The following is a 20,258-nucleotide window of genomic DNA, read 5'->3' as shown; positions in this document are numbered from 1 at the left end:
GTGTTAGAGAGGGAAAATGAGGGCCATTTCATTAGGTTATTTTCACAACTGAAGAATTTCAATTGCTTTAAAAGAAAAATCTTGAACTTGACCAATTCTCTGTAGGCATTTAGCAGAATGGGTTGTAAATTCTGTGAAATAGGAGAGCCCAAGGGGTAACTGGAAAGAGTGCAGCTAAAATCCTAAGATGCTCATTACCTCCCACAATAACGGTATCTGAGGAATAAGAGTGCTGGGTTTTTTTTATTAAAAATACTTCTTTTTGAACAATACAGTGGCCAGTGTTTGGTAAATTAAATCTACAGAAAACATTGAAACTTCAGTTTATTCTTTTGTGTATGAATGGAGTGCAACCCTATATGTTGGCCTCCAACATTTATTGTAGATGCATTACACAATTCTGTATACTAAACACTTCTCATGAATATCCTATAGTTAGCCTGTGTTATATAGACATTAACATGTTTCCTGGAAAATACTCTAACAGGAGAATGTAAGTCTATGTGGCCTTCTGATAATTCTTAGATCTATGGAAACTTAGTTTTCATTCAGTCTGACTTGCCTTCCCTATGGAATCTTAAGCTTTTCTAATGTTTTCATTGATACATTTAAGAAAGGGCCCAAGACATAGGCATTTTCCTTATATAATCTCTCTTGTAAACTGATCCTTTACAGTGGTCTACCCTGATCAGGCAGTTATCATAAAGACGAAGTGTTAGAGTTTTTTATGTTTAATTGTTATTAGGCACGACAAATAATGAACTTTTCCAGTGAATGGAAAATTTCTGTTCTCTTTCCATTTCTGATATTGCAGATATTAATAAAGATTTATTGTTCTGAGCTGGATTTATCATAGAATAAAAGAAATTAGAGATGGAAATGTAAAATCATCTACTCTGGTCATTTAAGCCTATTAGGTCATGTAAGCCAGTGGTTCTCAACCAGGGGTAGGCGTACTCATCTAGATATTTGTTTAGTTTTACAACAGGCTACATAAAGTGCACTAGCAAAGTCAGTACAAACTCAAATTTCATACAAACAATGACTTGTTTATACTGCGCTATATTCTATGCACTGAAATGTAAGTACAATATTTATATTACAGTTGATTTATTTTATAACTATATGGTAAAAAATGAGAAAATAAGCAATTTTTCAGTAATAGTGTGCTCTGTCACTTTTGTATTTTTATGTCTGATTTTGTAAGCAAGTAGTTTTTAAGTGAGATGAAACTTGTGGGTATGCAAGACAAATCGGACTCCTGAAAGTAGTCTGGAAAGGTTGAGAGCCACTAATATAGTACACCCCTCTGCCAATTTAGGAATGTTCCTTACACACACTATATTCTTAAGTGTTTTGTTCAATCCTGTTTTTAAACAGCTCCAGTGATTACCTATGGAGATTATTTGGGAGAGTAATTTACCTGACTGGCATGTTTTAAAAAAACAACCAACCATACAGGATTACTTAATCAACATATTTTTAAAGGGCCTCCTAAAAGACCAGAATCTAAAATATTGGCCCCAGAAATAGAATTACTGAAATTCCTTTGTTAAAAGTTCAGTGAATGATCCACCAACTTCCTGCATCTGCATGGAGATAAGTGCTCTGGTGAAGAATGATCAGTGATGTCTAAAGTTCATTGTTGACGTTATTTTTCCTGGAATTCAGATTTCATTTCCTTTTTTTCCAGTTTCATCCCATTACTCCCCTCCATTGTCAAAGATAGAAGTGGTAAACAGAGATTCTGCCTAATGAATCTGTGAAACAGGAATGAAAACATAATTTGGATTAGGGACCTAAACTGTGAGGTTTTGTTTAAAACAACAAACTTCTGTTTTCAGGATGCACTTTTACATGTTGTGAAGTACATACTGTTGTCATCAGAACATGACATTCACCTTTCCTGCCTGATCAGACAAATTAAGAGGTGATAGAAATGGTGGTATAAAATAAAGCCTAGGAAACATTTTTCAATCTCCTGCTGATTGCTCCTTCTGCTACAAACCCACTTTTGTTTCCTCAGTGTGTTCATCACACCATTTTACACCCACACCAATTTATTGGTGTGTAACTTCAATCAGCATTGATAGCCCCTCTGAATTTGACCCTATGCTTTTGGAAGCATGATGATGCTGTTAGATTTTTAATATCATAGGGCTTGATTATGGGCGGAGGACAGGGGGTTAATACAGTTCCACAGTCTTTCTCTGCTGTACTTTTATTTTAGTTCCCTCCACAGAGATAATGTGTATTATCTCAGACATTGTTTGTAGTATCTACTTTGATTTTACCAGCAGATTTATTAGCTAATGATTGCAAAAAACGTGTGTACTTAAGACACGGGAGTATGAGGTTTAAGCTTTACAAGAAGCAGCAGCCTAAATGTTCAGTGATTCTCCATTCTGAAAGGGGATAGTCTACCAGTTATATAGGTAAAAGAGAGAGCATCATTAGAGTGGTACGGTCAGTGCAGTCTGCCATATGGAATGCTAGTCTATCATGATCAGGAGGCCCAAAGCATTTCCAAGTCTGGAATCAGAATAAGAGAGGTGACAATAGCATAAGATTATTGGACAAATTTATGACACTGGAAGAGATTCCCTTACTTGGTTTCCACGGGTTATAGAGAACCACTAGCAAGAAGCAGGTAACATTAAGCTGTCTCTGTTAAGAGAGTATGATAATCCTGATTGAAAGTATACAGAGCAGACAAGTCATAACTACATATAACACCCTAGAAGATCATTTCACCTCATAGAGGCCCTGATACAGAAAGGTACTTAAGCACATTCCTAACTTCAATTATGTGAATAGTCCCACTGACTTCCAGAAATGGCCTAATACCTGATGCTTCAATGGAATAAATGTAGTTTCCACTGTGAAGTTAGGTTTGTTTCTATTTTGTTTTATACTTAAAAAAACCCAAATTGATATTTTTCTCAGCTCATTCTTTATCCACCTATTCTTTAAATTACTCTGCTCTTGGCCATTGCTGTTTCAATTAATCATTTTGTCACAAGTGCCATTAGCAGGATGAAAATTAAAAGTAGTTTCTTAGGCTTTATTCAGATCGCAAAGAAGAGCTGAGATACAAATAGTCATTTCTGTTTTGCTTTATTGTATTGTTTATATTTTCTTTCCAAACTTTATAGTGAAAACTACAGTTCATCCTCTGAAGCATCAGGTATTGGGTGAGTCCTTGAAGCAAAATATATACAGGAGTCAATGAACCTTGATTTATTTTATAATTGTAATTCTTACAGTCCTAGATTACAGCACAACATGGTTAGCCTGTATTAAAACTGCTGCTCTGCAAACACTCAGATGAAAGAATCCGGCGGGGAGAGACTAATTTTTCTTTCTTTTTCTGACATTACAAATGATTGTAACTAGTGGTGGGTAACTTTGGATCAATTTGTAGCCAGGCAGTTTGGATAATCACTCAAAGGTATAGAAACTGACCAGAATCTAGGGAGGCTTCCATATTCTACCTCCCTCCAGTGTCCTTCAAAGTATACCCCTATGTCCCAGATCATCCTATCTTTTTGTGAGGTTCTCAATAGGAGGATTGTTGGTGCCCTGGATATTAGAGCTTTAGAGTAGAATTGACAGCCTTTTCATGCCCTCTAGAGTGCAGGGCTTGGAGGGAAAGCTCGGTGTGTCTGACTTCCCACCAGCAGTGGCGTTTGAGGGATTCCTCCACTCCAGCTTATCTCTCCTCATCCTTTTGTATAACAGGACCTAATAACCCCTCCACTAGGCTCTGGTGACCTCATCTTTTAAAACTGTAAATGCGCCAGGGGGTTTCCTCACAATTTACACAGTAGACTGCTACATACTTGTTAATCCAAGAAATCACAAGCATCCTTTCCCCTCATTTCCTGCCCGTGAGAGTTGCTCAAAGGAGGCTGGAGAGCTAGTGCAGGGCCTGGATTTACAGGCACACTATACTGGTGTGTGAATTACATGAAAACTCAGAGTTCCTTTGCACTGAAGAAGGTTGAGCTAAATGGGGCCAGGTGGAGGGGTCTAATATGGTTTATACATAGATGAAATGACTTAAAGTATTCTCACTCTCATCCATTTTACAGAAATACAACACATGCATTCAAATCACAGTGTCTGTTTGGGACCATTACTACAAGGGCTGTCAATTAATCACAGTTAACTCATGAAATTAACTCAAAACAAATTAACTTGATTAAAAAATTAATAGTGATTAATCGCAGTTTTAATTGCTCTGTTAAACAATAATAGAATACCATTTATTTAAATATATTTAGATGTTTTCTACATTTTCAAATATATTGATTTCCATTACAACACAGAATACAAAGTGTACAGTGCTCACTTTATATTATTTTTATTACAAATATTTGCACTGTAAAAAAGATAAACAAAAGAAAGTATTTTTCAGTTCACCTCATACTTTTGTTTATCTTTTTACAGTGCAAATATTTGTATTCTAAATAAGATCTAAAAATATTTAAATAAATGGTATTCTATTACTGTTTAACAAAGTGATTAAAACAGCAATTAATTGTAAATTTTTATCTCACGATTAATCGCAATCTTTTTAATCGTTTGACAGCCCTACTATAAAGGTTTAGTGATCATGAAAGTTATTACGTTTTGTCATCATATCATGATTCTTTTGTCATTGTGCAACAGTTGTTTGTTATAAACGGCAAAAATATATTCTGGGGCATGCAGTATTTATCATAATTTTTTTAAACTTCTTTAGTGTCTTCCGTGCTACTTCCAACCAAGGATCTTGAAGCATTTTACAAACATTTATGGATGTAGTTCCATGGCATCCCTGTGATGTAGATATTACTACGCCTATATTACAAATGGGGAAACTGAGTCATAGAAAAGATAAAGTGACATGCCCATGGTCACACACACAGAGTTTATGGTGGAGACGGTAATAGAATCCAGATCTTCTCTCTCCCCGATTTGTGCTTTAACTGTAAACTAGCCTTCCTCTATTCATATTTAATTTCTTAACTGACATCAGCTGGTAGTTAGTTTGTTCATGTGAATTAATACTTTTGATTGGTCAATGCTTTAGTTAAGACTATAGAAACAAAATATATGTTCTGGGAATCTGTTTAAAAGCCATCCAGAAGATCTAAGAGACAGGGCACTTAAGTGTTTTCTAAAAATGACCATTTCTTCATTGAGAAGGGTAGGAAAAGTTCTGCTCACAGTGGAATACCACCAGAACAGCATACTCAAACATATGCCCAAACCCACAGCAGCCAGTGCCTTACCAGAAAATCTGACAGTTCCTGCTCCAGCAAGCAGTTGTTATGAAGAATTTTGTTTCTATCAATAAGTGTTTCCTTCTTCTGCTGTGGTAATCTGTTCTTTTTAAGTTTCCTAAATAATACATCCTGGAAGTGGGCCCAGTGCTTTCATTCTAAGTGGGGATCAACAAATTTGTTTTGTCAATGCAGTCTCAGGCACCTTCAAGTCTTATGTATTATATATGTTTGCAGTGTGAGGTAGCCATATTGGTCCCAGGATATGAGAGGGACAAGGAGGGTGAGATAATATCTTTTATTGGACCAACTTCTGTTGGTGAAAGAGACAGGCTTTCAAGATCCATGGAACTGAAGATCTCTGTGGAGCTCGAAAGCTTGCCTCTTTCACCAAAAGATATTGCCTCACTCACCTTGTCTCTCTCACGTATAATATACGAACTAGACAAATGCAGACCTTCCATTTGTCGTACATTATCAGAACAGGAGACATTGCGTGTCTGCTAATTGATTGAAATGTTTTAGTTTTATTGCAAATACAGTAGACTGGACTTAATGCATTTCACATTTCGAGAGGGAAGCATAAGTAGTTAGTGGAAAGAAATGAAAGTGGACATAAAAGGAGACAGAATTCAGTGTCTGCAGTGTAAGACTGGACACTGAAATATAAAAAGATTGGGGGCAGTGTCATTGTATGTGTCTTTTATTAACTGTGAATAGCACTAGAGCAACCCAAGAAGTACAAATTCCACTGACAAGAATCCAGTATAAATGCATCATGGTCTCTCCTATGAATGTGAATAGAATGTCAAGTTCACAATAATGAACTTTTATAGTATTTTTGAACTTCCAGTTGTTGTGGCTATTGAATAAACTTTAACTTGTTCTGTGTAATGAAGTTGCCCTTGATTCAGGGATTGATTCAGTTTAGGTTACACCGGCAGAAGCTGACTTGACTCATGGTACAGGACTCCCAGCAGTGGAAAGAGCATCTTATGGGTACTGGGTGGTATAAAGCACCTGTAACTCCAACTCTGCAGGATGATCATGACAGAGAAGTCAGGGGAGGGTCTGATTCAGCATATTCCCCTTGCAGTTTCAGTGAGTGTGGTTCAAATGGAGTCTCGATCATGTTTAAAACAGCAGAGTCGCTCAGCAGCAGTACAAATGCCATCTACCCTCCCCTGTGACACAGAGGCCTTCATTGGTGTAGAGGGCTGCAGATTTCCTCTCCTTTGCAAGAAGCAGTGAACTGAGCTTACTGTATATTAGAACTGGTCTGTATTTGTCTCCACATTTCCATTCCCATTATTTCTCAAGTGTATAAAATTACATTTATAGTATAAAAATATTATTTATTTGTATTGTGGAAGCCTCAGCCCCATTGTGCTAGGTGCTGTAGAAACATAGAAGGGATAACAGTCCATGCCCTGAAGAGCTTACAGTCTTAAAGACAAGACAAACAGTTGAGTGAGGGGGAAGGAGAACAGGGTAACAACAATAATAATAGGATGTTTTTGTATAGACTAGGTGTATACACAGATTGTAGTGGTAGCAGCAATGAGAGTAATAGCAGTTGGCTGTTTGCCTATCTAGCTGTTATCAGAGAGCAGATTTCTGTAGTCTTTGTGACAGAAGTGAATTACAAGGAGGAACTTCAAGAGGATAGAATCATAGAATCATAGAATCATAGAATATCAGGGTTGGAAGGGACCCCAGAAGGTCATCTAGTCCAACCCCCTGCTCAAAGCAGGACCAATTCCCAGTTAAATCATCCCAGCCAGGGCTTTGTCAAGCCTGACCTTAAAAACCTCTAAGGAAGGAGATTCTACCACCTCCCTAGGTAACGCATTCCAGTGTTTCACCACCCTCTTAGTGAAAAAGTTTTTCCTAATATCCAATCTAAACCTCCCCCACTGCAACTTGAGATAATGTGGTGGCTTTGCAGAATGGATAGGGAGTTATTCTCACTCATTGGGGCAGTATGTCTTGAAGTTTGAAAATGCTTGGGGGGAAATTGGAGGAGTGGGTGACTGAGACTGGCATCGTCGCTAGAACAAAAGTGGGGATCAATGTCACTATTAGATGATTGTATGGATAGTTAGGGAAGGGCTTTGAAGATGAGGACAAGAAGTTTGTGGTGGTGGAGAAGGAAAGCCAATGAAGGAACTTGAAAAGGAGGTGACTTTATCAGCAATGAGCTGGAAAGAGGATCTTGGTAGCCACAATTTTAATGAACTTAAGAGATATGGGTGGGTAGTTGGGCATAGCTGATGCTCACAGAAGGAGGTTGAAGTATTCAAAATCAAGATGACCAGGGCTCAGACAAGAATTTTGACAGTGTGCACAGAAAGGAAATGCTAGAGAAAACAATTTCTCCAAGTTTATAATTATTCCATTGCAGTCTTCCTCAGGTTAATAACTCTCATGGGTCTGATCCTGGGTGAGGGGGAGAAAAAGAGCTTCTCTGAATTTACTCTAAATTAAGGTCTGTTCTCAAGTTAATATCTTGCAGACATACTGCAATGAGGCCCAATGTTTTTGCCTTTCTGAAAAGAGTCTCACCAGAGACAGCTGATGTGCAACTGGTGGTATATTTTCTAAAGGAAAAGTGGCTCTTGCCCTTGTATTTCAGCTCTCATTATAAAAGCCCTCTCAACTAGTTTTCCATTTCCCAGCTTAAAAGCAAATGTTTACAGGGTCTTCTGTTATAGCCCTTAACCTCTTTTCATCAGTTCTACAAAGACAGCAACCCAGTGGATGACATTTATAACCTACTTTCCTATCACCTAAAGAATTGACAGTATTAACCTAGCTTTGCTTCCTCCAAAGAGGTGACAGCTCCTAACCCAGTTCTCTGTCTCCTGAGGCCAGCAGCCTTCAAACTGGTTTTCCATCACTGAAGGGAATGACAACCTTTAACCTGGAGGCAGAAGGCTATAGCCCTTAAACCACTACTCCATCACTTTGGAGGATGACTAATTTAACCTATTCTTCAGGCCTTCAAGAGAATGACCTCTTCCTCTGAGTCATCTTTCCCATCTTTTAAGGAACCGCTCCCCTGGGAACCTACTTCCCTAAATTTCATGGGGTGACAATCCTTAGAGTGATTTACTTAAATCTTTTAAAGAAGTCTCAGAAAACTGAGAGTACTGTTTTCTGGCATTGTTTTGATTTCTGTCATTAGCAACGGAGTACTTCTCATGTTGGGAGACAGCTGCCTCTTGGAGGCTAGGGTGAGATCCTCACCCCAGCCTCTGCCCTCTGTTCCCATCCTTCCCCAGATGTGGGCCATTGTACATTGTCTTAATTTTCACAGGATTCAGACTGAATTCTGAAGAAAGGCCGTTGAGTCGTCAAATGTCAAAAAAACAAAAAACACAAAATAAGAGGAAACAGATGTATGTATACCCAAGAGGGATTTAAAGAGAAAAATCATGATTTTCACATATGCACTGCTGCCGCCAGACTCATTCTTTCTTCTGTTAAAGATCAGCGGGGGAAAATCACCAACAGACAGCTGTCACAAAGCCCACTGTCAGATGTTTCTCTGGAGGAGAAATGAGCTTTATGGACCAGCTCCTCAGCTGGTGCAATTCAGTGTTGCTCAATTGAAGTTATTGGAGCCATGCCAGTTTACCCCAGGTGCAAGGCTTCTTGACTCTTGGGTTGGTCGGTGATTTAATGTATTATTCAAAATCTTTGTGAATTCTCAAAGAATTCTCACATTAGGCTTGGGTTTGAGTAATGCTGTAGGATACTTAATGTGTCTTGTACATCATGAAAAGGAAATTAGGTTTAGTTTAGCAGCATGTATGTGCAATCTTCTGGCTCTGGAAGACTTGTTTCCATACCAAACATCAGACCTTTTTCAGCTTCTGTCCTAAACTGGGTAAGAGACTGATTGACTGCAAAGTAAAGAACATGAAGCTTTTATCAGGCAGTTCTGCTCCAGCTGTAGATATCAGCATTTCAAAGTGGAATATTCAGAGGAGTCTCCAGTCTTTTTGAGAGATTATAATTATCCAAGGCCACATACACATGGGTACCACAGTCATTAGCCACCTTTATACACATTGCAATGGGAAATTAATTTAAGATTTTTGCCTACACAATCTCAGGTCAATACTGTTGAGCTAAGGGACAGCCCCAGCAACTCAGGCAGAATACACAAGCCGGCCTGATGCATTCCATCCCGTAAAGGGTGGTGATCAAATACAAACAAACAAATACAGTGACAGTCCTAACATACTTTTCAGGCTCCAAGACCAGAACATGTGTCCCTGTTCATTTGTTTCATGCCCTGAATAGTTAAATTCTGCTCGTTAAACCAACATCCTCCATAAGAGTTCAGTTCATTTCCAATGTGAAACATTCATACAGCTTTATTGGAAAAGCATTTTGAGATGAATCATCCAAAAGAACTTCAAGGTCACTATAAACTGAAGAAATTATGTTCAAAGCAGTCCTTGGGGTCCCTGTCCATCCTTGGTTCAGGGAGTTTCGAAGGTTGTGTTGGCAGGACAATGAAAGTCAATGGATTTCAGCTTGTGCACAACTCCTCATTTGCCTTGATTTAAAGGTCCCAGTCTCAGTCCTTTATGGTGTATTTAGGCTTCCTTATAGGCCTCCAAGGGACCACAAGCTTCTTTATTCTTTTAAAAGTATACCTTGTTGGTGTAATTGAAGCTGTTTTGTTACTCTAATTCCTTCCTAATGGTACCATTCTAGTCAAGTGTTCTTTTTCCCTCCGGAGGCATCAGTTATTACGGGTTTTGAATGGGCCTCTAGTCAGTATACATACATTCACTCCCAATGCCAAAATCAGGTCACTGTTAGTAATTCTCTTTCTTCGTGAAATAAGATTTCAGCTTCCTTCTTTAAAATCTACAGTATAGAACATGCCCTTTCCACTCCTCAGCATATTATAGGTATTTAAAGCAACTATCCTTTCTAAGAAAAACCAATCTGTCAGTTTTTCCCTTATTTTCTTATTAGCTTATTAAAATGTGAAATGTCTTAAATCAAGACAGAAGTTTATACAGTTTACACTACACATACTGAGCATGTGCTTATATACTGGGGAAGGAACAGGAATACGATAAGCAGTAGTGTCCTTTTACAAAATTTCTCTAATAAAAGTCAAAATGTCATGAAAATCATTGGCAACATTGTCATTTTAAGCCATTATCTTCCAGAGAAGGAAGTATAGTGATGGAATTGCTCATTCTGAGGCAGTACATCTATCCATTTATGTGGCCCTCATCACCATAGTATATGAGCACTTGACAATCATTAATGGACTTTATCCTTATAATATTGCTAAGGAGATAGCTACTATCCCTATGTTACAGATGGGGAACTGAGGCACAGGTAAGATTAAGTGACTTGCTTGGCAGACAAGTTAGGTCTCTTGAGTCCCAGTTCAGTGCCCTATCCCTAGACCGTCCTTCCTATCCTTTAAAGGCATTGTGCCCTAGGTCAGTGCAAAGTCTCTGGCTTGTTGGGAATATAGCTGTGCCTCACAAATTGAAGGGTGCAGCATTCATTACCCTGGTATGGCATTACCTCTGTTTGCTGCTTGGGAGGAATAGAGAATGCAGACCCACCATCACCCTTCCTGCTCCCTTTGGGAAGGCTAGTGCTGCTGTAAATACTAAACTGGGATCATCCTTGTGCTCCCTGGATGCAAGGGCTGGTGTCATGCCCAGGAACTACTGGGAGGAGAAGTCTCCTTCTGTCCTCTTCTCTTCTTCCCATTTGTGCACTCAGGAGAGCCAGACGCAATCTAGCTCCATATGTAATTTTCAGAGTGGCTGTAAAGAAATCCAGTGGCTGAAATTCAGTGTTTCTCAAACAAACTTAAACCACTCTATTATATAATAGATTATTCTTTACTAAGGTTATTAATTTCACAATATTCAACACTTATATTTGGTATAAGTTTCCCATCTGAAATCCTAGATATTTGTACTGGTGTGTGTAGTAGTAATGACTCTGCTGTCTGCCCCTGACACTTGTACTTTTCCTGAGACACCACAGCTGGGACATCCAGCACTAAGAATATGTTTTCAGCATCATCTCATAATTGGGGAGTGTGACATTTGGGGTTCACCAGGGCAGAAAGTAATTCAACCAATGTCTGTCTAGTAACCCACGGCGTCTTTTGATTTCGCAGCTTTGATTCAGAGCTCTGACTCCAGCAGCCTGCCAGCAGCCCACAAGCCTCACCCTGGCTTTGCCCAATTTGGATACTCCTTGTATTCTGACCTTACAACCCTTTCAGTCCCAAATTTGCCCAAAATTGTCATCCTGCAGTCCCTCTCCCTGGACCCTCACGGAGAAAGAATTAGGTTCACATCCCTCTACAGAGACAATATAACACTCCAACCTGACAGTTTACTGGAAGCATACAACTGAACTTACCCAGTGCTGATGATTTATAACAAAAATAGTACAAATTTATTAACAAAAGAGCATGGACTAAGTTATCCCAAGTAAAAGAGACAAAGGTAGAGATGGCTACTGGCAAATGAAAGTGAAAACACGCATCTAAAAGTCTGGTTTCAGAGTAACAGCCGTGTTAGTCTGTATTCTCTAAGTGAGCTGTAGCTCACGAAAGCTTATGCTCAAATAAATTGGTTAGTCTCTAAGGGTGCCACAAGTACTCCTTTTTATCTAAAAGTCTAAAACTTAGCCTAGTTTTTGTTCAGGATGGTTTCTCTCATCCATAATCTTCTTTCCAGCTTTTGACTGGCCAAGACTCTTCACAGAGATTAAATTGCTTGGTTTCTTATTTCTTAAAGTGAAATAACTTAGGGGTTTGCTCCCCCTCCCTTTATAGTTCAGTGATCCTTTGAAATTTATTCTTCTGAAGGGCACCCAGATAAGGTTCATTCGTTCAAGCTCAGTAAAGGAGACATGAGGTCTGGAAGATGAGACTCCATGCTGGTTCCTCCCACACTAGTATTTGCTACTATGCTAATTCTCTCTCCGGCTGCAACCTCCACGAAAGGCCATAGACTTTGGGCCACACCTGGTTTGAGATGTCAGCCCCTTTCCTTTGTCTGGAGAAAACCTGTTATGTCCTCCTGACATGCCTAGTCTGTAGACCTTTATTCACAGACTCTAAAGCATAATATTAGCAAGTGTCCATAATTTCACATACAGCATTGTTACATATATTTCACAACTATATTATTAACCACAATGTTACTGTTTTTCACATGATACCCCACAAGGCATATTTTGTACAAAAATCCTTGCAGTAGTGTGTGAATACAAGAGTGACAAAGGTCACAGAGAGGATACCACAGCAACCCCTCAGGATAACCCTTGATACATCCATCAATTATCTAACAACACCTACTATTAAACTATGGCACTGAACTGGCTGTGGGATGAATTATGTTATTAACGGGAGGCTGTGATTTTGCTTTATGACTTAGCTTGCTAGTGGAAGAGAGTGACACTCATTTGTAATGGATCGACTGATGAGTAGCTAGCCTGTCCTCTGTCCTGTAAATCAGTTGTTGATGTGATAGGAGTAAAATGACTATGTAATATACTGTAAGCAGCTCCTATGATCCAAAAGCAAAAAAAAAAAAAAAAAATCCGGCAAAATCAATGCACATTCATATTTCTCAGAGTTAGGCATGACTTACCTAACTGTGCTTATCTAGCTTACAACTTTAATATATTTAGACTTCCTTCCTTTATTTATTAGGGATGTTTTCCTCATAAGAATGGACACGAGGCTGCAGACTGAGACTGTCCAAAGGCAGCCACAATTTACTCGTCCCATGATTTGCATATTTTGATTGTTAATACAAAATAAAAGGTATAATGTGGAAGGGGAGACATATTATATGGTATTGAGTGAAATTATTAAAACGTTTCTATGGTTGCCCAAGAGAATCTCAGTAATTTAGTTCTCCGTTCTACTGCAGAATTTCTTCCCAAGACAAATGCCACACTGTGTTTGTTTGTTTTCTCATAGGAGGTCGAGCTGTGTCGTGTTAGCAGTCAAGAGAAGCTGGGGTTGACTGTCTGCTACAGAACAGATGATGAGGAAGACACAGGAATCTATGTCAGTGAGGTAAAGTTGTGGTGGGTGGGACTCAATGGAAAAATGGAAACAAGTGTTCTGAGATCTGAATGCAGTAATACTGGCTGTCAGCCAGCACTTGTCACTTTCAATTAGGAGAGTAAATTATGTTGCCCAAGTAATATAATTATTACCAGCTTGTTTGTTTAACGTGATGCTATTAATACAACATCATAGTTAGGAAAAGTGCAAAGTCGGAGCATTCTCTGAAATTTGAATATAATCCCACAAATATGTGGAAAGTCAGCAAAAGTTCTGATTCCCACACGTCTGTGTTCTCCCATTACTGCAGTCATGTTAACAGTAACAATGGCTAATTTATTTTTACAATAATCACATATGTTCGAGGAAGAGAGGAACAGCATAAAACAATCTGTGAGATGAATCTGTCAGAAAATCTAGTCTGTCCTAGCACTCTTCTTTGTTTTACCAGCTAACAAACAGAAGGCCTGATCCTGACACCTTGAGGTATTGAACAATCTCAACTCCCATCTGCTTCAATGGGAAGTGAGAGTATTCAGCACCCTCTAAGAGGTATTTAGCACCTTGCAGTATCAGGCTTAGAAAGACTTTCAGGTGCATTAATTTCACGTGAGTCTCCGATAATTTTAAAGAGAGAAGTTTTTCTAGATGAGAAGACAAAGATTTTATGAGTCCAAGATGGGTGTTGATTCTCCTGAGTGAATCTGATACACAATTTGTCACCTTCAGGTGACATAGCACAAGAATCTGAACGCCGGAAGTGGAGTGAGTTTAGCAGAAAGAATTGTCCTGCATTGCCGTAAAGTGAATCACATAAAAATGGGAATGGAAAAAGATTGTTCTGGAACTGCCAACAACACTGTGAAAGTATGTGAAAACCACAGCCTTAGCTCAAAAATTAGGGATTAGTATAAAACTTGCTAAGAATAACTCTTCCCATAGGTATGTAAGCACTACTATGAATATCTGTTTGGCCTTGTGAGGGGAAAAAAGGTAAAGGGATCTCATACCTTTATATCTAAAATATGTTTCCTTTCCCAAATGGAGGGTATTGCTCTGCTTGGAATCTCTCAGCCCTTTCTTTTAAAGTAAGTTTAATTCTATTAGAGACACAAGGTGGGTGAAGTAATATCTTTTATTGGACCAACTTCTATTGGTGAGAGAGAGACAAGCTTTCAAGCTTACACTGAGCTCTTCTTCAGGTCAGAAGAGCTCTGTGTAAGCTCAAAAGCTTGTTTCTCACCAATAGAAGTTAAACCAATAAAAGATCTTACCTCACCTACCTTGTGTCTCTAATATCCCAGGACTGACACGGCTACAACAACACTGTGTACAATTAATTGTATTGTTTTTCATACTTGATTAAACTCTTCAAACTCACTTTTTTGTCTGGCAGTGCACAATAAGAAAATAATATCTAACATCTGCTGTAACCTGCAAACCAAATGCTATGCTCAAAATGTTTAGGTTGAAAAATTGCTCTTGCCATGACAAGGTAAAATAAATGGTTTAAGATAACCATCAAGTGAAAGGTGATAATAATATTGCCCCTTTGAAGAGCAGGTCAGTGTTCAGGGATGAGCTATTGTGACTCTGATAAACTGTTAATGGAACCCTAAATATCTATTTATGCTAAGCCAACTTTAAATTAAGCAACTCAAACCAGACCCAGTGTATAGGATCCATGAATGATCTCTGTACTGTAAATCTTTCTTTGTTTTTCTTGTAATTCTTTGGGAACTGAAAAATCCAGAGGAAATGCTAGGTTGATAGCTGGTACAATCATTTAAAAATACGTTTTCAGAAAAGGAGATCATACTATCTCCTTAAGCAGACATAGACCTGCTGTGTGGAGATATCAACCACTCATTAGCAAGGCTTCAAAATCACCTCAGTCCAAAGTGAATTTCCAGAGCCTAAGAATTCTGTCAGTAATACTCTGCTCTATTACAGCTGAAAGTTAGTGCTCGACAGTCATGTGGAAAAATATTGTTCTGAAAATCGTACACCCCCTCAACCCTCTCTGTCTTTAGATTTGTTTTAGAACAAGATTCTGTGATTATTCGCAGAATTGGTATGTTCATCTGACTGAATAGAGTTTTAGACTGTCTTTCCACAATGTGAACAATGTCATTTTTACAAATTCTACAAATTGAGTTGTTTGAAGCTGAGATCTTTTCATGCTCAGTTTTTGGATACCTTCCTATGCAGGTTGATCCAAACAGCATCGCCGCCCGAGATGGCCGGATCCGAGAAGGAGACCGCATTTTGCAAGTATGTGTCTATAAACTTTTTTTTCCTGAGCTCCTTCCTGAATAACGGTACAGTGCCATCCTCTCTGTGGATTGTTGATGAGAGATGATAATTCTGTTGGTTGTTCTGATGCATGGAAAAAAATATGTCTGTCTCTTTCTTAAGACAATAGCTGGGATTTAGAGTGCGGGTATGGAAAAAAGGAGAATGACAAACTTGCTCTGCCTGATGGCTCCATATCCTATGTCTTTTTTGCCATATTTATGAGAAATCTCATTTTTCTCTTGTTCATCGCAATGTCATTTTCTAAATAGGGCTGCTGCAATCATAAATATGGGTGAGAGTCTTGCTGATTATTCTTTGATAGTATACATTTGTGTAAAACTTAGAGCGGTGGTCCCCAAACTTTTTACTAAGGAGGTAGACAGGGGTAAGGGGCCGAGGCTGGGACCACAGTTGGGATATAAAGGGATGGGGTCGGGAGTGGAGCCTCGGTAGGCAGCCAGAATGCTGGCAGCCGGGACCAGGAGCACAGTTGGGTTGCCCAGGCCCCAGCTGCACCCTCTCTCCCTCTCTTCCCACCCCCACCCCCCCCAGCCCCGAACATTCCTCTGCACCCTCTAAGGCAGTGTTTTTCGAAGTATGGGTCGCAGAATGTCAGGTCCTGGGTTGCATTGCTGATTCAAATTATAACGATCGTTGCTGTGTAGCAGCTCTAAAGGGCTGCGCAGCAGGCACCTGGAGAGGAGAGAGGTAGGGGGTGGGCGGTAACTGGGGAGGGGAGCAAGTTGGGGCTCGCAGGGCTGCTGTGGCTCTCTCTCCCAGCCCCAGACCTCGCTGCTGCCAGCAGGGAGAGGGGGACCCTTCATCCAGAGCTCTGTGCAGAGGGAGAGAGAGGCCCTTCCCCTGGAGCTCCGTGCTGCCTGCCGGAATGGGGAGAGAGGGGCCCCTTCTCCGTACTGCCTGCCGCCAGTGGGAGAGAGGGCCCCTTCCCTCGGAGCTCCATGCTGCCTGCCGGCAGGGAGAAACAGAGGCCCCTCCCCCAGAGCTAGCTGCTGCACTCCAAACTCCTCATCCCCGACCCACCCCAGAGCCCGCACCCCCAGCAAGAGCCCTCACCCCCCCACATCCCAACCCTCTGCCCCAGCCCTGAGCCCCCTCCTGTACCCTGAACCCCTCATCCCCAGCTCCTCCCCGGAGCCCTCACTCCCAAGCAGAGCCCTCACCCCACCCTCTGCCCTACCCTGGGCTACCTCCCACACTCCTTACCATAGGCTTACTAAGGCTAGTGTCTCATGTTAGTTATGTAAAGTGGGTTAAGCTGGAATGTATTTCAATATTATGATTTTATGAAAACTCTAATCAAAAGATATAATTATGTTGGGTCACATGAATCAACAATTTTCTTCAACTGGGTCATGAGGAAAAAAGTTTGAAAACCACTGCCTTAGGGGGTGTACCCCACAGTTTGGGGACCTCTGATTTAGAGTACTATTGAGCATGGGTAAGAAGCTTTTGAGATTGTGATTCTAAAGGCCATTTCTTAATGTTCTGGAGGGGGACTTACCTGATGTTGTCTATTCTTTTCTCTCTCCACCACTTATAACTGAACTTTTCTGATTTCGCTGATGATCCACCATTCAGCGAACTGCTCTTTTTATTCTTCGTTTCTGATGGTGCCGGGGTTTCTACATGGCACCACAGTCCAGACTACAGGGATGTAAATTATAGAGCCTTCTAATGTGTCATGCTTTTGCTCCCCCAATAAACCCCACTGGTGCAAACTAAAAGGTAGGGTCATATTAACAGAGTTTATGAACTAGGTACCTTGTAGTTCTCACCAAGAGAGTCTAGAAGGGGCATTAGAGCACAACATATTAGAGCTCTTTGCAATTCCAACCTCTGCAGCTCTCAGATTGGTCTGCCCCTCCAGGTTTGAGCTGCGTTTCTCAAATAAAGCACAGTGCCTGTCAGCAGGGCTCATTATCAGTTAGGGTGGCCAGATGTCCTGATTTTATAGGGACAGTCCCGATTTTGGGGACTTTTTCTTATATAGGCACTTATTATCCTCCACCCCCCGTCCTGATTTTTTACACTTGCTATCTGGTCACCCTGCTATCAGATACCTTCAACAACAACAGCAGGAATAAAAAAAATTGCTCTGAAGCCTAAGGAGTGGTTAGTGTCAGTTCTCTCTACATACTTATCCGGCAAGGCCTTCTCAGAAAATAATGATATTCACAAGAAGCACAATCGTTATTCTGTGCAAGTACGTCTTCAGTACCAGGCAGATTGGTTGAAATTATAGTAAAGAACAGAATTATCAGACACACAGGTGAACACAATTTGTTAGGGAAGATCAACATGGCTTTTGTAAAGGGAAACCATGCCTCATCAATCTAGCAGAATTCTTGGAGGGAGGTCAGCAAACATGGACAAGGGTGATCCAGTGAGTAAATAGTACTTTGACTTTCAGGGTACATCTACACAGCAAAGAAAAACCTGCGGCTGGCCCGTACCAGCCAATTCAGGCTTGCAGGTCTCAGGCTGCAAGACTGTTTCATTGCTGTGCAGACAACCAGGCTCTGGGATCCTCACACCTTGCAGGCACCTAGAGCCCCACCCCAAGCACAGCAATGAAACAGCCCTACAGCCCTAGCCCCATGAGCCTGAGTCGGCTGGCATGGGCCAGTTGGGAGTGTCTAGTTGTTGTAGAGACATACCCTCAGAAAGTCTTTGACGAAGTCCCTCACCAAAGGCTCTTAAGCAAAGTAAGCTATCATGGGATAAGAGGGAAGTTTCTCACATAGATCAATAACTATTAAAAGACAGGAAACAAATCATAGGAATTAATGGTCAGTTTTTAGAATGGAGAAAGGTAAATAGTGGTGTCCCCGAGGGATCTGTACTGGGCCTAGTGCTGTTCAACATATTCATAAATGATTTGGAAAAAGGGGTGAACAGTGAGGTTGCAAAATTTGCAGATGATACAGAATTACTCCAAAATTAAGTCCAAAGCAGACCGTGAAGAAATACAAAGGGATCTCACAGAACTGGATGACTGGGCAACAAAATGGCAGATGTTGATAAATGCAAAGTAATGAATATTGGAAAACATAATCCCAACTATATATAAAAAACAACAAGATCTAAATTAGCCGTTATCGCTCAAGAAAGTGATCTTGGAGTCATCATGGATAGTTCTCTGAAAACATCTGCTCAATGTGTAGCAGCAGTCAAAAAAGCTAGCAGAATATTAGGAACCATTAGGAAAGGAATAGATAAGAAGACAGATAATATCATAATGCCACTATATAAATCCATGGTATGCCCACATTTTGAATACGGCATGCAGCTCTAGTTGCCCCATCTCAAAAAAGATATATTAGAATTGGAAAAAGTACAGAGAAGGGCAACAAAAATTATTATTGGTATGGAAGAGCTTCTGTATGAGTAGAGATTTAAAAGACTGGGACTTTTCATCTTGGAAAAGAGATGACTAAGGGGGAGCTATTACAGAGGTCTATAAAATCATTAAGGTGTGGAGAAAGTGAAAAGGGAAACGTTATTTATTCCTTCACATAATACAAGACCAAGGGTTTATCCAATTAAATTAATGGACAGCAAGTTTAAAACAACAAAAGGAAGTACTTCTTCACACAATGCACAGTCAACTCATGGAACTCATTGCCAGGGGATGTTGTGAAGGCCAAATATATAACTGGGTTCAAAAAAGAATTAGGTAAATTCAAGGCAGATAAATCCATCAGTGGCTACCAGCCAAGATTATCAGGGATTAAACCCCATACTCTGGGTTTCCCTAGCCTCTGACTGCCAGAAGCTGGGAGTGGATGACAGGGGATAGCTCACTCAATGATTGCCTGTTCTGTTCATTCCCTCTGAAGCAGCTGGCATTGGTAACTGTCAGAGACAAGATAGTGAGCTGGATGGACCATTGGTCTGACCCAATATGGCCATTCTTATGTTCTCCATGTTAAGGAACTAAACTGGGGGTTCTTCTGCAAATAATACAGGAAAAAGGCAGTCATGCTGCTGTAGAAAATCTCTGTCTGAACAAGAGAGGGGCATTAAAGGGATACTCTCAGGTTAAATTTGGCCCCAGATTTAGCCTTTGTAAAAATATGCTTTTTTAGAATTACTCAGACCAACATGTTCTCATTATTATTATTATTATTATTTTTATGATCCAGTGGAAACAAATATTCCCTCTGGAGGGTTTGCAACTCAGTATTGCTAATACATGAAAACCTGAAAGTAAAATAGATTAGTAACTAAGGGTATGTCTACACTACGAAATTAGGTCGAATTTATAGAAGTCGGTTTTGTAGAAAGCGTTTTTATACAGTCGATTGTGTGTGTCCCCACACAAATGCTCTAAGTGCATGTAGTCGGCGGAGTGTGTCCACAGTACCGAGGCAACTGTCGACTTCCGGAGCGTTGCACTGTGGGTGGCTATCCCACAGTTCCCGCAGTCTCCGCCGCCCATTTGAATTCTGGGTAGAAATCCTAGTGCCTGATGGGGCTAAAACATTGTCACAGGTGGTTCTGGGTACATATCGTCAGGCCCCCGTTCCCTCCCTCCCTCCGTGAAAGCAAGGGCAGACAATCGTTTTGCGCCTCTTTTC

At 40.2% G+C, this 20,258-nt stretch overlaps 1 protein-coding gene across 3 annotated transcripts in view; it reads left to right on the top strand.

The window, feature by feature from the left end:
* Nucleotides 1-20,258, top strand: part of PDZRN4 (PDZ domain containing ring finger 4) — a 386,169-nt gene that overhangs the window by 344,955 nt on the left and 20,956 nt on the right. For all 3 annotated transcript variants that reach the window (XM_073328040.1, XM_073328042.1, XM_073328041.1), the window contains 2 exons: nucleotides 13,270-13,368; nucleotides 15,571-15,633. In XM_073328040.1, the coding sequence (XP_073184141.1) occupies nucleotides 13,270-13,368; nucleotides 15,571-15,633 (162 nt within the window). The remainder of the gene's footprint in view (nucleotides 1-13,269; nucleotides 13,369-15,570; nucleotides 15,634-20,258) is intronic.

The sequence above is a fragment of the Lepidochelys kempii genome, chromosome 1 (assembly GCF_965140265.1).
Source record: "Lepidochelys kempii isolate rLepKem1 chromosome 1, rLepKem1.hap2, whole genome shotgun sequence".
In the NCBI taxonomy this organism is placed as follows: Eukaryota; Metazoa; Chordata; order Testudines; family Cheloniidae; genus Lepidochelys; species Lepidochelys kempii.
Note: the sequence above shows the minus strand (reverse complement) of the source record. Positions and strands in the feature narration are given on the sequence as shown.